The sequence below is a fragment of the Ornithorhynchus anatinus genome, chromosome 12, assembly GCF_004115215.2.
Source record: "Ornithorhynchus anatinus isolate Pmale09 chromosome 12, mOrnAna1.pri.v4, whole genome shotgun sequence".
In the NCBI taxonomy this organism is placed as follows: domain Eukaryota; kingdom Metazoa; phylum Chordata; class Mammalia; order Monotremata; family Ornithorhynchidae; genus Ornithorhynchus; species Ornithorhynchus anatinus.
In genome coordinates this window covers 26096644-26116790 of record NC_041739.1, presented here as the reverse complement: position 1 = coordinate 26116790, position 20147 = coordinate 26096644, and the positions used below count along the sequence as shown (strand labels likewise).

The 20147-nt window shown below is 39.3% G+C and overlaps 1 protein-coding gene across 4 annotated transcripts in view; it reads left to right on the top strand.

The window, feature by feature from the left end:
- Positions 1-19020, top strand: part of GAB1 (GRB2 associated binding protein 1) — a 138359-nt gene extending 119339 nt beyond the window's left edge. For 2 of the 4 annotated variants that reach the window (XM_029076709.2, XM_029076708.2), the window contains 5 exons: positions 9261-9350; positions 10836-10929; positions 12276-12399; positions 16125-16247; positions 17068-19020. In XM_029076709.2, coding sequence (XP_028932542.1) covers positions 9261-9350; positions 10836-10929; positions 12276-12399; positions 16125-16247; positions 17068-17226 — 590 coding nt within the window. In that variant the 3' untranslated portion in view covers positions 17227-19020. The remainder of the gene's footprint in view (positions 1-9260; positions 9351-10835; positions 10930-12275; positions 12400-16124; positions 16248-17067) is intronic. The other 2 variants (XM_029076711.2, XM_029076710.2) reach the window with 1 other exon arrangement.
- The last annotated feature ends 1127 nt before the right edge of the window (positions 19021-20147 follow it).

Sequence of the window (20147 nt, the reverse complement as noted above, 5' to 3'; positions counted from 1 at the left end):
CTGTCCACTACACCATGCTGGAAAAAGTGGCCCCAACTTGGTGGTTCACCCAGCCGACTGTAAAGCTGCTTGCTTTCCAAGCCTTGAACGTTTGCCCCAATTATTTTTTTGTAGGGAATAGTGAACCTTAGCATTTTGAAAAAAAAACCTTTGGAACTTCATTCTTTCATATGCTAGTTCATTTATTTTAGGTATTCTTAAAAAAAAAAAACACCACAAAACAAGCTCTGTAGTTTTGAGAAAATCAAGAAAGTAAAACTGAAACAGGAAGCGTACCTCTCTATACAGCTGGCAGCACTGGAGAACAGGTTTGGCAGAAATCCCAACAGATTTCAGACACTGGAGCAAAAGGAGTCTTTGTTTTTTTCCTTGTCTTAACTGTGTCTAAATGCAGGGAGTTCTCTGCATGTTAACTGGTTGTAGCAGGAGAGGAGTGATTAATTGTTTCAGAGTACTTTGAATTTTGTTTTTACTTTCCACCGTCTATTAACCTGAGACTAATTTTGGAGGAAAAAAAATTGAGAGTGAGAAGAATGTATTTAAAGATTATGGTTGAGAAAAACGAAGCTGCAGCAAATAGTGCTGATTAATTACTTGACCTAGAAACTTCCCATCACATTAAATGTGTGGGTTTTTATTTTTTAGGAAGTAATGTCTGGGAGCAGTAGACTATATGACTTCTAAATTCCATCTTAAATGCATTTGGCAAACAGTATCCTACTGTGCAACTTATAGCTAAGGCCTGGGTTTCATTTACTAAAACACAAACATGTGAAAATGAGTTTATTCTAGCTGATTTTTAATGTAAACTTGTTTGAATCACCATCGTGGGACGTGATAACCATTTTTGTGGCTACCTTCACACCCGTTGTGACGGTTCAAGGGAGTAAAACACTAGTCTTATTTATTCAGTCATTTATAGATGCCAGCTGCTGCAGTTTGTAGTCAAATGAGTTTTTAAAATACTTTTGAGTAATTGAATCTGCCACAGTGTACTAAGGTTCTGAAACTTCTTGCACTTAATACAGAATTTAGGATATTCCGCGCTTAGCGTATGTAACCAAGTTTGAGAGGGCTGGTTTCTTTAGTCAAGTCATTATCATCTCTTTTTCCCCCACTGTTGCTAAACTTACAGTATTTGCTATAAACATTTTGGTGTAAAATGTTAACATGTCTAAAATTTCAAGGAAATTGTTTTACTATTTAAGGGAAAATTTTGAAAACGTAACCGCAAAAGTGATTTGCACTCCTTTTTAATCAGGTGTAAGTTATGTGTAAGACTTCAGGATGTTTAAGAGTGTCAGTAGATTGTCAATTGTGCTATTTCTCTAACGGTAAATCACTGCATAAATCCACAGTGTTGGACCATTTGGCTTTTAGAAAAATCTAGATCCAGCCCCCTCCAACTTGAGATAACAGCTGTTGAGCCATAATTGGGATATCTGTCATAGCCTGTATCTGCCAGTGCTGATTCCCCATTATGTTTCTGGGGAATGTCATCCTATTGGGGAAAGAATACGGGTGCCTTCAAACCACTGCTTATTGCACTTTTGCACAGGTTGTCTTCCAATGCCCACAAAGAGATGCACTGAGGAGATCAACCTATCGATCAATAGCATTTATTGAACACTTACCATTTGCAGAGGACTTAAGTAAGGAGTTGAGATAGTACAGCAGAGTTCGTAGACAAGGTCCCTGATGGAAGCTATTAAAGAAGTAAAGAAATGGTAGGGCCTAAAGATTTAGGAAAGTAAAGAAAGATAAGAATTGAGCTCATTTCTCCATACCGTATCGCTAGCGTTTAGTTGTTGTGGTCTTTCGAGAACAGGGTTAAAAACTCTGAAGTGTCCGATGGGCTTCCTTTTTTTTCCCGTCCTTTTATAAGAGCTTTCAGAGATGGCGTGTTATAAACTGAATTAAAAGAGTTTGCAACAGGATGAATATCTGGGTAGTTGATATAAATCCTGCTAAATCTGACCAGCTTAAAATAGCCAAGCGTAGAACTTTTCATCTTCGGAGCGGCAGCTCAACTGCATGCCAGCAAATTTTAACCCGTGAAGCCTTTTTCAACCTATAGGTTTTAAATTGCAAACTTTTCCTCCACTCATTTATGGGAATTCTGACTAATTTAAACATTTGGCATACTGAAGAACCACAGGAGAGCTCCCATTCTGAGATAATACAGAATCCCTTCATTTGTTCCAGAGCAGAAAAATGGAATTATACCCACTAACAGGAGGCTGGGTTCCTGTGAAACCTCAGGTTAAGGAAAATCACGGTTGCAGTACTCATCTGTTCCAATGTCAAGCCCCTCCACACAAGTAGTTTGTTCAGTAACATGGCACTCCGAGACCAACGATGCTTGCATTCCTCAATTCCCTGATCTTATGCTAACCAAGATGTGTCTTGAAAACACCCATTATGGCAGACCTAAATGTAATCTGGAATCCTAAGGATTATAATCCTGTATAGCAAATCTGTTCATTGAAACCAATGCCCTCTGCCTTGAGCATCATTCATAAACTTTTGAATACAAACAGCATAAATATGAACCTGTAACTTTTCAGCATAAAGTGGAACTTCACAAATATGGCACTGACCAATACTAAAAGAAATCAGTTGGCAGAGGGAGCCAGTCATTGATCCTTATACCCAAATTCTGTGCAGAGTAAGCACTTCATAAATGTTATTGATCGCTATCAATAGTAGGAATAATTAGGTTGATTTCCTCATTGCCCTGCATCAGACTTCTCCTGGGTAGACAGTATTTTATTTTTGTTCAAAATATCCCTCATTCCATTAAGCCGATTTTCAGGAGGAACAACTTTTGCCTTGATGCCTTTTTTTGGCGTTCAGTCCAAAAGACTGTTTGTCATGTAAGACTAGTGCAGCCCTGTGGTTTTTTCCAGGACCAGCCTGTGAGGAGTGATTACTATGTTTTGCCCCTTTATTTTCTAAATGTTGGGCGCTTAAAGGCCTTAAGTTTAGCGGGGTCAAGCAGTGTGAGGTGATGATGCATTCTTTGTAACAGTCCTCCCTCTCCTGGCTCACAGCTGCTCCCTCAAGTGGGGGACTTCCAGTAATTTCTGGGAGTTATGAGGGCACACTTGACGTTTGGTTGAAGGCCCCATGATACAAGACTGTGCATTGATGCAAGGATGTTACTTTCAGAGAACGACCAAAGCAGGTAAGTGATATTGTATATTGCCTTTTTCACTGTTCAAGCTCAACTGGAGCTACTGTAAGTATGTACTTAAACTGGTGTGGAAAGAATATTCGAGAAAATTTTGCATTTTTGCTGGTACTATAGAGAATCCTGCTTTATATATATTTATATATATATACTTTTTTGCTGCTTTAGCTTGTTATAGTTGCATGTAGTGGTGGAGCTAAATTGGGATCTGAGTTGCGGGATTCACTTTCACGGATGGATTTTTGTTGCCCGATCCAAGGATATTTTCCCAAGCAAGAGTGGGTGGTAATTTTTTTGGAATCAAGAGAAATTGGTTACTTCTGATTTCAGTTTTGACATGCCAAATGTTAAAAATAAGAAAATGCTCCTCAGTGGAGCATGATGGATCAAAGAAAGAAGGCCAGAAGAACTTGAATCATCATGTAGTTAGGGTAGTGAAAAATACTGAAAGCTCCTCAGTCAGCCACACTATTGGCTTCCTCTTTTGTGTGCTTAAAATGGGTTATGATGAAAAGGAACACAAAATTTCCCTAGTACGGAGATTAGGAGGCAGAGGAGAGGGAAGACAAACATGCGAAGGATATGGTACATTCCATATGTACATTACATGAGCCTAGAAAAAAACACGTGCCTGAGTGAATAATGATTTTTGGTAGGTAAGAAAAAGGGCTGTTTTCATTCATTCATTCATTCAATAGTATTTATTGAGCACTTACTATGTGCAGAACACTGTACTAAGCGCTTGGAATGTACAATTCGGCAACAGATAGAGACAATCCCTGCCCATTGAACATGCCTGACCCTGTTTAGAAGGGAAAACTGGCTAAATAATTGATTTTCAGAGTGGAAATGCTAAAGAAGTTAGGTATAATCCTAGCATATTATTAAAGTAATAAAATGATACTACCTGTCATTCCTCAGGATCTGTAAAGTATATTTTATAGTGCTTTTTAGTGTATTTTTTCATGAATTTATCTATTGAAATCTCTTATGAGTAGAACATTGTACTCGATGCTTGGGGGGAATAGACCCTCAAGAGGTTTACAGTTTAATAGGAGAAACAGTACAGAAATTTGTAAACTACCTTGTTTTCTCTTCAGGAAAGTATGTGTAACTTAGTTAGAGCAGTCACCTCTTGAGGGTCAGGAAACTAAAACTTGAAAACTGCGGAATGAATCTGACTTCTTTCCACAAAAAAAAAATACCGATTTTGAGAGTTTTTTTATGAGTTAATGCCGTCAGTCCAGCTTTGAGGTTTGTTTGAATGAAAAATAGAGAACTCATTGGTTCCATTTGCAAACCTCATTTCAAATTATAACCTTTCCTCTGGAAAATTGAAGCATATCTTCGAAGGACAGAAAGATGGTTGTAGGAGAGAAAGGGCAGTTAGTTGCTCAGTGAATCAGTGGTGCTAATCGAGCACTTACTGTGTGCAGAGCACTCTGCTAAGGGCTTGGGAGAATACAAAAGAGTTGGACTGAAAAGCCTGAAGCAGTAATGTAGATTATTCTTCCAAGCAAGGCAGAGTATCTGTTCAACAGTTCTGATGCACACACTTTGCAGCTATTTAAAGATGTAAATTTCATTGATATTATTAATCCCAACATATACATAGGCACTTGAAAAGCCACTGTTATATTTGCAAACGATCCACTCTGCTTATATGGAGAACACCATATTTACTTTTTCAGTGTATAAATAACTGTAACCACCCTGGAGGTGGAGGAGGTATCTCTATTTTTACAAAAAATGAGAATGTTAATGGCTTGCGCAAAGTTATCACCACTTAGAATGTTGCAGCATGGAGGATAACTGGCTATTCATAGAGTTAAACATTTGGGGTAAAGAAAAATGTATTTAGCTTTGCCTTCTACTCCACAGGGCAATAAAAAATGTTCACTAGTTCCCTGGAATGCATGAAAAGGGCCAGAAATAGAACAAAGAGTAATTTTCAGACTCTCCTATTTAAAATTATTGGCAATTTTAACTGAAAAATACCATTACAAATTTGGTACCCTTGTTTAGCTGTCTTACACAGGAAGCTTATTTTTTAAATTCATCTGCTTTGGGAGACTTACATAGAGCTAACTGACGGACTTCTCTCTCACACAAAAAACAAAGCAGTAATTGTTTAAACCATCTTAAATATCTGTGTGGTGAATTTCACTAATGTTGCTGCCTTTTGTCAACCATGGGAATAAAACCCCAATCAAAGGGATGGTTACATGTTTCTTACATTTATACATATGAATAGCAGTTTCTTTTCTTCATGAGACCTATAAATAGAAGTGGCCCCTGGGGAATAAGCAAGTAAACACTAATACTACTGTTGGTTTTGAAATTTCCAAAGACAATCTCCACTGCTCTCTGCCAAAGCCAGAAAAGATTGTCAGTTGTCAGTTTCATTGAAATCTCAGTTGGGTCACCAAGATTTTAGAATAATTCGTGATGATATGAGTAAATATTTTATTCCAAGAGCTGAACCATAACTTTCATTGTTGGCTTTTTTTTTCCTTTTAAAAAAAGAGGTATAGTCACACCATTTTACGGACCCAAGAGAAACTTGTCTTCATTTCAGAGGTTGAGCACCCCAACAATGAAGCATATTTTAAATATGCATGGACGGTGGCAGAATATTCCTCATTGTTTAAAGCCTTTACATCTTTTAAGCATTAAACTGTTGTAGGAACAACATTAACTGAGGGGAGGGGTTAGTTAGGCTGGACCTGTGAGGCAAGAAATGAACTGGGGCCTTTCCTTCTTTACTTTTTTTTAAAAATGGCATTGGTTAAGTGCCAGGCATTATACTATACACTATACAGAGTATAGTAGATACTATTTGGTAGTATAATATAGTATAGTAGATACAGATTAATCAGATTGGACATGGTCCATATTCCACATGAAGTCTTAATCCCCATTTTACAGATGAAGTTACTGAAGCACAGAGAAGTTAAGTGATTTGCCCAAGGTCATACAGCAGATAAGTGGAGAGCTGGGATTGGAACCTGGTGCAGTTCTGTGTTATTTATAGTAGTCTAGCTACGCCCCGTGCAGTTCTGTGTTATTTACAGTAGTCTAGCTACACCTCCTCAGGCCACTCTAGTCTTTGAGCCTGGGGAATTTGGACCTCCCATAGAGATGAAGCTGCTTATTTGGAGTCAAGAATTGTGATGGGAAAAATTCAGTGCCTGCTTCCCAGTGGTGCTTAGAGACAGCGATAAAAGAAATGAGGAATGGTGGGCTTATCAACCAATCAGGGTATATACTGAGGAATTATTGTGTGCAAAGCATACACTAAGCACTTGGAAAAATTGGTAGATAACATCCCTGCCCATAAGATGCTTATGGTCTACATTTATTCATTCAATAGTATTTATTGAGTGCTTACTATGTGCAGAGCACTGTATTAAGCGCTTGGAATGTACAATTCAGCAACAGAGAGAGACAATCCCTGCCCAATGATGGGCTCACAGTCTAATGTGGTGGGGCCGGGGGGAGACAGACAGCAAAGCGAAACAGAATAACTCAAAAACAAGATAACATCATCAAGATAAATAGAATCAAGGGGATCTACACCTCATTAAGAAAAGAAATAGGGTAATAAATAATATATACAAATGAGCACAGTGCTGAGGGGAGGAGGGAGGAGCAAAAGGTGAGGGAAAGGGAAGGGGGAGCAGAGGGAAAGGGGGGCACAGTCTGGGAAGGCCTCTTGATAGAGGTGAGCTCTCATTCGAACAATCAGTGGTATTTATTGAGCTCTTACTGTGTGCAGAGCACTGCACTAACTGCTTGGGAGAGTACAATATAGACCCATTGCCTGCCCACAGTGAGCTCACAGTCTAGAGATGAGCTTACAGAGGAAATATTTGTAATAATTATAATAATATTATATTATTATAATGATGATAATAATTATGGTACTAGCTAGTACTAACTATGTGCCAACAGAGGTAACAGTGCTAGAGTAGATATTCAGGATGAACACACGCCCTGCCCCAACCAGGGTTTCCATTCTAAGTATAATGGAGAATAGTTATTGAATTCCCATTTTTAAAATGAAGAAACTGAGGCACAGATAAATTAAGTGACTTGCCCAGGGTTGCACAGCAAGAAAGTGACAGTGCTGGGATTAGAACCCAGGTCCTCTGACTCTCAGTGCTATGTTCTTTCTAGTAGACCATGCTGCTGCTTTAGTAGAATATAGGGATATGTACATAAATGCTATGGAGCTAAGATGAGTGTCAAAGTGCATAAGGGTGCATAGTTGACAGGGAGGGGAGGTGGATAGAGGAAATGAGTGCCTAGTTAGGGAAGACCTCTTGTGGGAGTTGTGATTTTAGGAAGGTTGTGGTTCTGGGGAGCTTGATGGACTGTTGTTTCTAAAGGGGAAAGGAATTCCAGACCTGAGCAAGGGGTCAGCAGAAAAGATAGACCAGATCGTGGTACAGAGTGTAGGCTGGTGTTGGAGTGGAGTGTGCAGATTAGATTGCAGTTGATCAGAGTGGTAAGGTAGGAGGGAGAGAGCTCATTCATTCATTCAGTCATATTTATTGAGCACTTACTCTGTGCAGAGCACTGTACTAAGCACCTGGAAAGTACAAATCAGCAATAAAGAGGGACAATCCCTGCCCACAATAAGTTTCTGTTGATGCAGAGGTGGGTGGGCTAGCACTAGAGGGTCTTGAGGAGTTGGGAGGCATAGTCTGAACTTTTTTTGCAAAGTGACCCAGACAGGAGGGTGAAGTGTGAGCTGGAGACAGAAGAGGGAGGAGGCAAGAAGGTCAGCAAGGAAGCTGATGCAGTAGTCAAGGTAGGCGATAAGTGCTTGGATGAGCATGGAGGCAGTTTGGATGGGGAGGAAAGAGCGGAGTCTAGAGATAGTGCCAAAGTAGACCTGATAGGATTTGGTGTCACAGAGCACGTGGGTCTAAAAAGAGATAATTTGAGAATAATACCTAGGTTATGGGCTTGTGAGAGACAGGGAGGGTGGTGGTGTTTTCTAAAGTGATAGGAAAGTTACGGAAAGGACAGGATTTGAGTAGGAAGATGAGGAGTTTTGTTTTGGACAGGATAAGTTTGAGGTGTTGGCAGGACATCCAAATAAGGTCCTTGTAAATGCAGGTACCACTCCTTAGCAGTGGGATTTGGTAGCTTAGTCCCCCTCTAGTCTGTAAACTTGTTGCAGGTAGGGAATGAATCTGTTTACTGTCATATTGTACTCTCCCAAGCACTTAGTACAGTGTTCTGCACACAGTAAGCGCTCAGTCATATTTATTTAAGCTCTCAGTAAATACAGTTGAATGAATGAATGGAGGGATTCATGGCAGAGAGAGTCTGGGAGTTTAAAATAAAAATACCAGACATAAAGGTGCCATCAGTCCCAGACAGGGAAAAGACCAAATTGTAAACCATTGTCCAGAGTAAAACCAGGTGAATATCTACTACCCCAAGAGAACAGAAGGAACAGAGCAACGTCTAGATGCAAGGTGACTGTGAGTTCAATGGACTCCTCTAGAGCCACTTATACTCTGAAAACAGTAGGATGAAAACCAGCAGTTTGAAGATTAATTTATAGAAGTGCCCCATTTGGGTGAAGGAAGTGGTGAGGTCAGGAAACAATGGCTTGCTTATGTAAGATAAGAGGAAAATTTTCACTTTAACCATTATTTTTTCCTCAGTATAGTGGTTTTTTGTATCATCTTAGAAGTTTTTCTTTCTAACATGGTGGGATATTTTTCAGCAAATGCTTAAAAAAGGAAATCTAACCTGACTATTTTAAGGCAATCTCTCCCACTATCTTTAATAATCCTTAATAACCCTTTGCTTATGTATATTTTGCTTGCCTTGGACAAGCTGTTTGCATGTAACTTCTTCCTCTAAATTCTGATGCTTAAGCCTCAGCATGAGGCACAGCTAGACTGTAAAATTCTCCACGAGCAATTTGCTTTGGTTTGGGAATTTAACCTTTTTGCATAGGGTTCGATTGCTTAATTACAGAATTCCATTTTTTCCCATTTTCAAAAGAACATTATATTAAGAGAGTCTTCTTTTTACCAATTAGGTCAAAGTCCTAAAATTTTAAGACCTAAACCACATGGTTTAGAGAGAACTGACTCACAAACCATAGGTGACTTTGCCACAAGAAGAAAGGGTATGTACTTTAGTACTGCATGCTGTATGGGGCTTTTGGGATGATCTTTTCAATTGTGGGGTTTTTTCAATTTCAAGAAAGCCTCATTACTCCAACTATTGTAAATGAAATTTAAAGGAGACATTTTGCTTGTGAAAGGAAATATTTTCTACAAAAGGACTCCCCGGTTCATTAATGTCACATTAATCTGGTGTGTGTTAAAAAAAAAAAAAATGCCCGTGTACTTAATCTTCTGATTCATCTTGTCCCAGGCAATGCTTTCTGCATCCCAGATTTTTGTCTTTTTTTTTCCCTCCAGTATAAGAACCTCCTGTGGTGTTTCACACACTATCTCATTATTCTAATGAACCTGTCCTTGAGAGAATGCCAGAAGTGGAACCAGAGTCCTTCTAGGGGTTAACAATTCCCAGCAGCCACATTGGTTTTCAGTAGATAACTTGGCTTTTCTGGCAGATAGACTGTAGGATATCTTTTTGATCGAATTGAGCAACTGGAATGAAAGAGGCAAGTTCAACTGAGGCATGCTCAATTACGCAGTTCAGCATCCTGATCTATAGATTAGGACCCAGTTATTTCAAGAGTTAGTTAAAAAAAAAATAGTGATGCACTGTAAAAAGCCGTTATCTTCAATACCTATGTCTGTTGGAAAGCCAAAGACAGGTATTCCTGAGCAGGGTACTTCATAATGCATCAAACCTGGGCAGGTATCTAAAATAGCCATGTGTCCTGTAGTGGCTCCTGGACATTGTTGTTTTTTTTTCTTTGTAATGGCTATTTATGCATTAGAAATGCAAGTTTAGGAAAAGATCTGGGTAATTCTTGCCACAAATTGCTTGGTGCTGACATGTCTAAAGTCAGCTTTTAAAGAATCTGAACCCAATTTTCAATTTTATTGGCAAATAAGGCTTGCCATCAATTAACTATGACAGTCCCTAATATGAGGGACTTGTTTCTATTGTTGTTGAGGTAGTGAGTGACTCACACTGTGGTTAAATTGTTTTATACTTATGAAACTAAGAATTTTAGAATGTTTTCTTCAAATAATTGGTTCATTTTTAAAGTGTAATTGCCACTTTTCTGAAAACCAGATGTAAGAAAAATCCTCTAGATTACATATTGTTATTGAAATTTAGATTTTAGCAAAGTGACAGGTTTTATAAAACATTGCCTCCATGTCTTTTAATAGAATTGATAGAATTTTGTAACTCACGGTGTTATATTAATGAGAAATTTAATTTTTTAACTTGGTTTCAAAAGTCTCCATTTACAGGGGTTGGATTCAGAATTAAATTATGAAAAGTAAGATTGTTCTGAAACAGCTCAGAAAACTCTTAAAATGTTTCACTTCCTCATTTTTTGGAATTATAACTATTAAATATGTGCATGCGATGTAGAATTGATACATGAAGTTCTTATTAGACATGTGAACTTCTTTTCCTATGGTATGGGCCCTAATCAGGTTTTTATTTCCCTTTTCCTGTGTAGTAAAGCCAGCGCCACTTGAAATAAAACCTTTACCTGAATGGGAAGAACTTCAAGCCCCAGTCCGATCTCCTATTACTAGAAGCTTTGCCCGAGAGTAAGTGTTTGATTAACTTGGGCCGTGATTTGCCCTATAGAAAACTGGATATTTATTTTATCATTGTCAGGCCAATGTAGTTTTCTTTAAAAGTGTTTAAGGCGACTGCTGGGATTGTAGACGGGACAACAATATAGGCAATGTCCAAGTGAACAAGGAAGTTCCATCTCCTTAACTGTTGTGTAAAAGGTGGGAGGATCGAAACTCAAAGTTCCACATTGAGGTGCTGATGGAAAACTTGTGTTTTTGTTTTTAGCAAGTATCCTCTATAGGTGAGGAGGCTGATGGGGGAAAGGGATGGGAGTGGGTGGCTGATCAGTGGGTGGGATGGGGAATTTGGTGAGGGGCTAGAAACCAAGTTCAGAGATTAGTGTAAAATAAGAAGCTAGGTTGGTGAGAAATAAAGATCCTCAATTCAGTTCCCTGCGCTTCCACAATTCCCTTTTCTCACCCCATTGCCCTGCTCCTCACCAGTCCTCTGCCCTCCCACCCTGTCCCAGGTTTCCGCTCCTTCCCACCTTGTCTTCCCACCACACTTCATCAGCGTCTATTTCTTGACCTGGCTCCCAGCTCCTCATTACCCTGGCCCACCTCTAGCCCCACCGCTCCTAGCCTAAAACAAATACCAACATTATTAACCCCTATTCCTGGATCTGGCTGCCAGCTAGCCTGCAGCCTCCCCTCCCAACCCAGCCTCCCTCTTGGCTGTCCACATTGACTCCTGCTTTTCTCAAACCCTCTTGTTCTTCATCAGTTCCCATTCCATGACTCGCCAATCTCCTCTCTCTTTCCTGCAGCCCCACTCTTTTTGCCTGTGCTTAGAGATGGCAGAATAGGTGGGCCTGCCTGACGCTGTCTAGAGTAAGGATTGCCTGGGTCCTTTTTTAATCTGGTGTGATCAGGCATTTTCTAATGTTTGAGTGTGGATGTTCTAAGGATAGACACAGTATAAGCAGGGCCTGTCCTGTGTTTTTGTGCGTAGAATTCATTCATATATGCACACACAGATGTATATATGAACACTTAGATTTCTAGCCAAGGTTTTGAAGGAGCAGCCCATCAAACCTCTATTTCTACACCTGTCCTCACCCACCAGTAGTTGTTGTTTGCTTTTACCCTGACTATTTAAATGTGTGTTCAGGAAGGGAAGTCATCCTTTGAAGATTTGTTCCTCAGGGTTTTTCTCCATTTTAATATGCTAGGAATAAAGCACCAGGTATAATGAGAAAGTGCAACTCTGATGGAAATGACCAAAACTCACTTAGCATTTTTCTTTTTGTGCCAGGAATTTTTTATAATATTTTTTCTAAGTTATATTGTTTGTAAAAATAATTCCTGGTAATTAGCTCCTCCAGGTTTCCTATGTCTCCCAGACCGGATTCAGTTCATAGCACAACTTCAAGCAGTGACTCGCACGACAGTGAAGAGAATTATGTACCCATGAATCCAAATCTATCCAGTGAAGACTCAGTATGTAAAATCTATATCTTAACTACCCTCTTCCAGTGCAGCCTTTGCTTTTAAATCAAATGACTCTGTTTCTTCCAGTCTGCAAATCTTGCCTCTCTTCTTGTATGTTTTGAAATCAGATATTGTGTCAGGTTCTTAAAATTGACAATGAGAAAGTTTAAGAGAAGTTTACTTGTTAAAGTGAATGTAGACTAAATTAAGAGTGAAATGCTTTTTGAATGAAGCTTCTTACAATCCATAACAGTTCCTCTTTCAGGGATTTACTTTGGTCTGATTTAGATTGGTCCTGTTTTCACAGTAGTAAAATAGGTGTGGAAAAAGTATGACCTGCACAATGCAGAATATCAAAATAAGTGTAGATAATTGTTGCTGTTTTGAATATTAAGTTGACAGACAAAATGTCAATCTAATACACCTTTTTTATAACCCGAGTTTTTGATTTTCTGGTTAGTTGGCAGCCAACCAAACACCAAAGAGCTCACAACTTCTGCTAGCATTTTATTTATGACTTGCGTACCCTATTCCTTAAGCACTAACTCATATGCCCAGTCCATATTCCTTCTTCTTCTTACCTGTAGTTTATTTTAATGTCTTTTTCTTCTCACCACCTCCACCCTCCACGTTGTAAATTCCTTGAGGGCAGAGATGTTGCCTACTAATTCTGTTGTATTGACTGCTATTCTCCCAGGCACTTAGTACAGTGCTTTGCACACAGTCGGGGCTCAAGTATTATTGATTGACTAATGGGCTAACTTGAATTTCTGGAGAACAGGTATTTTATCCCCATTTTATAGCTAAAGAAACTGATGCCCAACAAATCTAAATGACTTGCCAGAGTCACACTCGAGGCATGTCGCAAAGCCCGGGGCCTGAGCCTGAGGTGATCCACTGACTCCCAGTCCAGTGCTCTTTCCACCAGGTCTCGCTGCCTCCGTTCGTGGGAAAATCCAACCTCCCCATCTTGGGCAATAAAGAGTCCTAAAATCACTGGCATTGAGATCATTTCACCTGGGGAACAAATGGTTGAAGGATGTCCTAGTAACCTGGGAAAGGTTGTTATAAGGAGGTTAGAGACAGTCTCTCTACTTCCTCATAGAGCAGGACAAGAGAAGATAGGTCTCATTGTAGCAACATAAATGGGGATTCACTCAGTCGTATTTATTGAGTGCTTGTTGTGTGCAAAGCACTGTTCTAAGTGCTTGGGAGAGTACAATATAACAATCAACAGACACATTCCCTGTTGATTTAGACAAATACGAATCTACTGACTTGGATTCATTAGAGACTTAGACTGCCTCAGGAGGTTATGGATTGCTATTTTTAAAAGTTGGATAACTTTGTTGGTAACTAGGTTTAAGTGTAGTCACGCTTGAAGGCAGAGTTGAACTATAGATCAGTTTGTGAGGCACTTTCTAAGCCTTCCAGAGAATTCTCTGCCAACAGACTCAGAGATTTCTTGGAAATTTCAGTTCTCTGAATGGAGAAAAGAGCAGATTTATAGTCACAAAGCCATCCAAAACTTCTATACTAACCACAGTTTAGGAGGAGGGGGTCGCTTAATTTTGGAATGGCATCTCTTAAAATTGGTGTCTGTATTTCATTAGCCATGTCCTGATTTTTAGTGACTCATAAAATAATGTGCAGAGGATCATTTAATCAAATAACCTTTTTCAGGCAGTATCTATCTTGCAGTCTAAAGAAAGCAGAAGCACTGAGAGAACTGGCTAGGTTAAAGTAGTTTAATCACGCATATGTAGTTTTAAAACTCCTGCTTAAGAATGGTATTTATTAAAGCACTCTGTGCTAAACACTAAGGTAGATAGAATATCTGATTGGACACAAATAATTTGGATTTTTTTGTGTCATTGTTGTCAGTTTGTTGAAAAGCATATCTGGAATAACATATGAACAGCTGGAAATAATTTACTTTGGCATGTCGGAATGAGATTTTAGTAGGGATTTAGAAGCAAAGGAAGTGATTTTTTTTAAAAAAAAAAAAACAACCCTCAAAAAGTATTGCTTCATTTCCAGGAGGATTTCTCCCAGGCTTTATATTTTCAGTTTCTTATTCTCATCTTTTAGAAAACAGAATAGACATTCATGATTCTTTCACTCTGTGGTATTTTATGGTGTTTGGTTAACTGTGGGAACTACAGACTCCCTTCTTTAACCCAACCAATAGCAACGTACAATTTTCAAATGCAAACAGAAATGCAGTGCATTTGAAACGCATCCAAGTCCACTGAAAAGAATTCCTGGTATCAGACATTGGTGGTTTTAAAAAATTCCAAACTAATCTATTTGTCCATCCATTTTTATCTGCTTCATTTTTTGAGTTGTTGATGCAATAAAAAAGCATCCTGGGGTGGGATGGTGGGAAGCAGGACCTGCTAATCCTTGAAACCGTCTTTATTAATCAAACATTTAGAAACTCGAGTCATTTATTCTAAAGAACAGAAATACGTTCCTTCCTAGAAGTGGCACCTCCCAGATCTTTCACACTATTAGCATCTCTTCTTCCAGTTAATGGAGGGGCGTTGTGATATAACATCATCAAATCTCAATAAATGCTTTGGCCCCTAGCCGGGAGCTCTGCCCGATGCCATTAAGAATGGCAGTAATTGGCCTTAGAGGGGTTGCCCCTCCACCATGGGCAGGAAGGAGGTGTCTAGGATTTGAAATGGCAGTAGCGATTTAAAAGGGACTGCTTTCCACTAGGTAGTTGCCACTATAAATCTTATTTCCAGTCAGGCAAGCATCAAAGAGACTGGAATGCGGGGTGTCCTATTTGGGAATCTCTGAATCAAAAACGTGCAAGTGTCAAGTGGAGGTTTGGACATCTCTATTCATATATTCATGAGGGACCTTAGTGGGTAGCCCTTGCCATGCCATCGAGCATAAATTTCCTTGTTCCCACATATCACCCTTTCTACCTTTTTCAACATTTTCCTTTAAGTTCCTGTCAGCCTGCACCATTTCTTTCTCTTCATTTTTTTTTTTGGCTCACTGCTGCCCTCTGTCTTCTTGGGTTTTTTTCCTTAATCTTTTAGAGAAGAATCCTAAATTTTCCTAAACTAAGAAGAATCTTAATTTTCCTACAACACCAATTAAGAGGGAGGGATCAGGCTGGGAGAGAACGGAGGTGAAGTAGTAAAAATGTGAGGTAATTGAAAATTAGGCCGAGCAGTTCAGCGAGGCATCTCTGTCTGTCCCTTTCCTAATGGTTCCCTAATGAAATTAATTCTCTAGTGACAACTTTACCTTTTGTTGTGGTAATTATTCTTAATTATTCTTTTTAAGTATAATATTAGCATTTGAACAGAGTATAGAAAGTCCTTTTCTTTTAAAAAGACAAAGTGCCTTGAAACTAAAAATGACAAAATTTTCTGGTGTGACTCCATTTAAACAGTTACTTTAAATAATGTTTAGGTTGAGACCCCAGAATTGCAATATGGTGGCCCGGCCTCATCTAAAATTGAGTTTTGAATTTTACAAGAAACTGTTGTCTCTGTCACGAGCTTAACATTAATTAAAACTCATTTTTAATTAGCACAGCTTGTTTCACCCCAAGGAGGCTGTAAAATGAAAGTTGTTTATAAGACCAAGACAGTGCTTTGATGTGCTTCTCTTATGTAAATATTTAGACAGTCTCTAATAGGCCAGCTAGATGGGAAGTACATTCCATTGAAATGTTCTGTCCTTGATTATTTTTATTATAATTTCAGAATCTGTTTGGCAGCAGTAGTCTTGATGGAGGAAGCAGCCCTATGGTAAAGCCTAAAGGAGATAAGCAAGTGGAATATTTAGATCTAGATTTAGATTCTGGAAAATCCACACCACCTCGTAAGGTAAATGTCATGTTCAGGACTGTGGAAATAAAACGTTATCAACCTGTTGGTTAATATACAGTAGTACCTCATCTCATTTTGATGAGATGTTTGAGGTTTGTTTGAGTTTTTTTTTGGTGGGGGGTGATCATCCCCATTTTCTGCCCTTGTTTTCTCTTTACTGAAAGATTACTTGGCTGTTTCTTCCCCCGGGCCTTGAAGGATTATGAGAATAAATTTGAAGGTATTGCCTTGAAAGCGACCTGAGCAAACTATGAAAATTAGCTTCACCTTCCATGGCCCAGACTTAGAATGAAGCGAGTGTGTGGGATGTGTCTTTCCGTACTGTTCTCCGTTCAGTATGTGGGAAACAGGCCTGAATTTGCTGGGGGCAGGTGCTTGCATTTTTTCTGTGTCATGATTTGGAGAAGGAAAGAAACAAGAGTGAATGTCAGGAGAAAAAAAAGGTGATAGCTAGATATTCTCTGACCGGGTTATGTTCACTAACCCCAAAGCCCCCGTGAAACGAGCTGTCGAGGGGCCAGGAAGAAACCTGGACCAAATGCCTTTCTAGGGTTTGATCCTTTGGCCAGGTTCCTTCCTGGTCCCCCTGCTGCAGTAAATAAACTCTGTTTCCTACACCTCTCACTGGAACCTCTAGATTGTGAGCCCGTTGTGGGCAGGAAATGTCTGACAACTCTTTCCCAAGCGCTTAATACAGTGCTCTGCACATAGTAAGCACTCGATAAATAAAATTGATTGGGAAAAAACCACCCCGAAAGGCTCCTTAGATTTTTAAATTGATTCATCCTTAACTCCTTTCTCTTGTTTTCCTCTTCAGAAGAAGAGCAGTGGCTCCGGTAGCAGTGTGGCAGATGAAAGAGTAGATTATGTCGTAGTTGACCAACAGAAGACGCTGGCCCTGAAGAGCACCCGAGAAGCATGGACCGATGGGAGACAGAGTACGGAATCTGAAACACCCACTAAGAGTGTCAAATGATAACACTCCCTTGCCTTCCAAAAATGAAAAGAAACCTAAACTATTAGGTTAACCCACGGTAACACCCGGAACCACATCTGCAAGAATATTTGACCGGAGAGTATTTGAGAGCTCATCTGCAGGCAGATCTTTGACGGAAGAGAGTCGGAGACAATGAGCATTTCAGATGAATCCAAACAATTTAAGACCCTACATGGTGCTTTGTGGTATCTGTACAAGTCATAAGATGTAAATAACCTGTAAAGACGTGTCGCTTAGCTCCCAGAGAAACAATTGATCTGCATTTAACACATCTGTAGTATTATTCTATTTATGCACTTTTTCAGTTTAAGACATCGGTTCAGATATTCCCAGCTCGTGTTACCTTAACACCATTGCTTTGGGAGTTTCTTGTTTTCACACTACTCTTCATAACAATCCTAGGTTAACTAAGCTACTTGTAGATATGGAAATTGGTGTTTAAACTTCAGTTTCACAACTTTTAACTGAAATAACAGAAATGGATTCACAACTGAATCACTGACCTGAACCTTCAAGTGGGGGCCATTAGCTGAATGCCGTTTTTATATGTCGTGCAAAGAATATCTGGAAGCCGACCAGTTGCCTTCCTAACACAATTTGCTACAAGTTAATAATAATGAACTATTGTGTGTTTAGGACCTACCATTCTGCCTGATGAACATTTAGTCCTTAGGGGTGGACTTTGTGTTGTGGTGTGTTAATGGCAGTGTTCATTGGGTGAGGATTCTGCAGGGTGGGATCTTGCCCTTTTTTAAAGACTGAATAATTAAATACCAAGGAAGCCTGCAAAGCACTGATGGCATGCAGTAGTATTGTGATCTCACACTTATTAACGTGTAGTAACCTTGACATTATTTACAGAAGGTAGAATATATAAATAATCAGGTACGTACCAAGCACTATTGTGCTAATACACTGATCAGGTTTTGACAGTGAGCCTTAGTTTTGTACATCTTGGAAAGTCCTGGTATTGGTTTCCAGTTTGAAATTAATGGGACAATTGACATTCACTGTTAGTAGTACTAGCAAGATACTGTGATTTTTAATTAGACAGTAATTCAGATTTATTACTCTATGAATGGAGATGCTATGTTTTGACACCATAGTGCCCTTTTTATGATTTTTATGTTACTTAATCTCCTTCTTGGCCTTATATTTAAATCCCTATGCAACTGATATTTTATATCTACATTTAAAAGAAAAATAGATACTGTTATCTGAGTGATTTCTGTGTACAACACCTGTTGCTTTTCCTGGTAGGGGATTTAAAGCTTCTGTACTGTGATTCTTTCATTCAGTGCCCCTTATGCCTCGGTTTAGGAGCATGGATTAGATGTCAGGAAGAGAATATAGTTCTTTACTGAAATTACATATTAAATCTGTTATGTATGGACTAAAGATTTACTAACATTTTTTGGAAGAAGAAGAAGAAGAAGACAAGTGCCCACAATTGGAAGGTGGTTCCCTGTGCCCTGACCTCTGACCTCAGCCCGGACTTGCAGGAGTTTCCTGTTTTCTGGGATGTTGGCCTTAGTTATGTGCCTAATCGACCAGAGTGAGGCTTCCCCCATCTTAGCGAGGTGACAACTTGTTGAATTCGTAAGATTTTTATTCTTTGACTGTTTGCTTCTTTTTAAAACAACTAAACCCAGAAGTGCATTTTGAGGTGGATTTTAAATAAATCTGACTGTTCGAGTTTTATGTTTAAGCTGTTGTCCAATGAAACCACAACAAAAACAAAATAAAAGCTAAAGTCTAAAGACTGAGACTCTACTCTCCAGACACACATTTGGTTTGTGAAAATGGTGGATTCCCATTGGCCGACGCGAATGGTATATGAAGTCGTTAAGGATAAGGACACCTGTATTTGGGGACTCAAACTATTAGAGAAATTTTAGTTTTCTGAGTTTTTCCAAGTTAAAGTTTTTCACAGTTTCCTTTACCAGAATGACACTCCCAAAATATTGGGGGTGTTTCCCTAGCGTGCAGAAAGAGCATTTGAAATCAGTACTGGGGAAGGGCGGTTTGTTTTAGGAAGTGAAAGTCCACTACAATGCTGTTTCCAATACTGGATAAAAAGCAGACCGTAGTTGTCATTATCAGTATTTATTGAACACCTTCTGGGTGCAGAGTAGCTAGTAGGTACTTGGGGGGTACAGTAGAAGACACAGCCCCTGCCTTTCAAGAGCTTGCAGTTTAATAAAGGAGACTTTCTCCTGAAAAGTGATACTGGGGCTAACCAACCATTGTTGAAGATACGAGGGGTCTCCTGACAGGTTTTCCTTCCACAATGTTGGTGTACCCAAAACTTAAAAATGTAGTTAAATTTGGTGATTCCTTCAGCTGTCTGAAAACTGTAGGCTCATGAGTATTTCTTGTACAAAACCCTAAAGCGGCTTTTAATGCAGATTTAAAAATGGTGTCAGAAATTCAAACTGTTCTTTCTTTCATTCATTCAATAGTATTTATTGAGCGCTTACTATGTGCAGAGCACTGTACTAAGCGCTTGGAATATACAAATCGGTAACAGAGACAGTCCCTGCCCTTTGACGGGCTTACACTCTAATCGGGGGATTAGATTCTTCCATTAGATTACATTAGATTCTTCCATTCCTAACCCGGAAAATTTAAATTATTGAACCCCCGGAGAGTCTCTCTTAATAGTTTTTAAGCTGCCCATGGTACATCCAGGTCTTTTATAAGATGGGGATTCCATACTTGCATAACCTCACCATCAGGAAAAACCATCATACCTAATAATAATAATGATGATGATGATGACGACGATGGTATTTGTTAAGCGCTTACTATGTGCCAAGCAGTGTTCTAAGCTCTGGGGTAGATACAAGGTAATCAGGTTGTCCCACGTGGGGCTCACAGTCTTAATCCCCATTTTACAG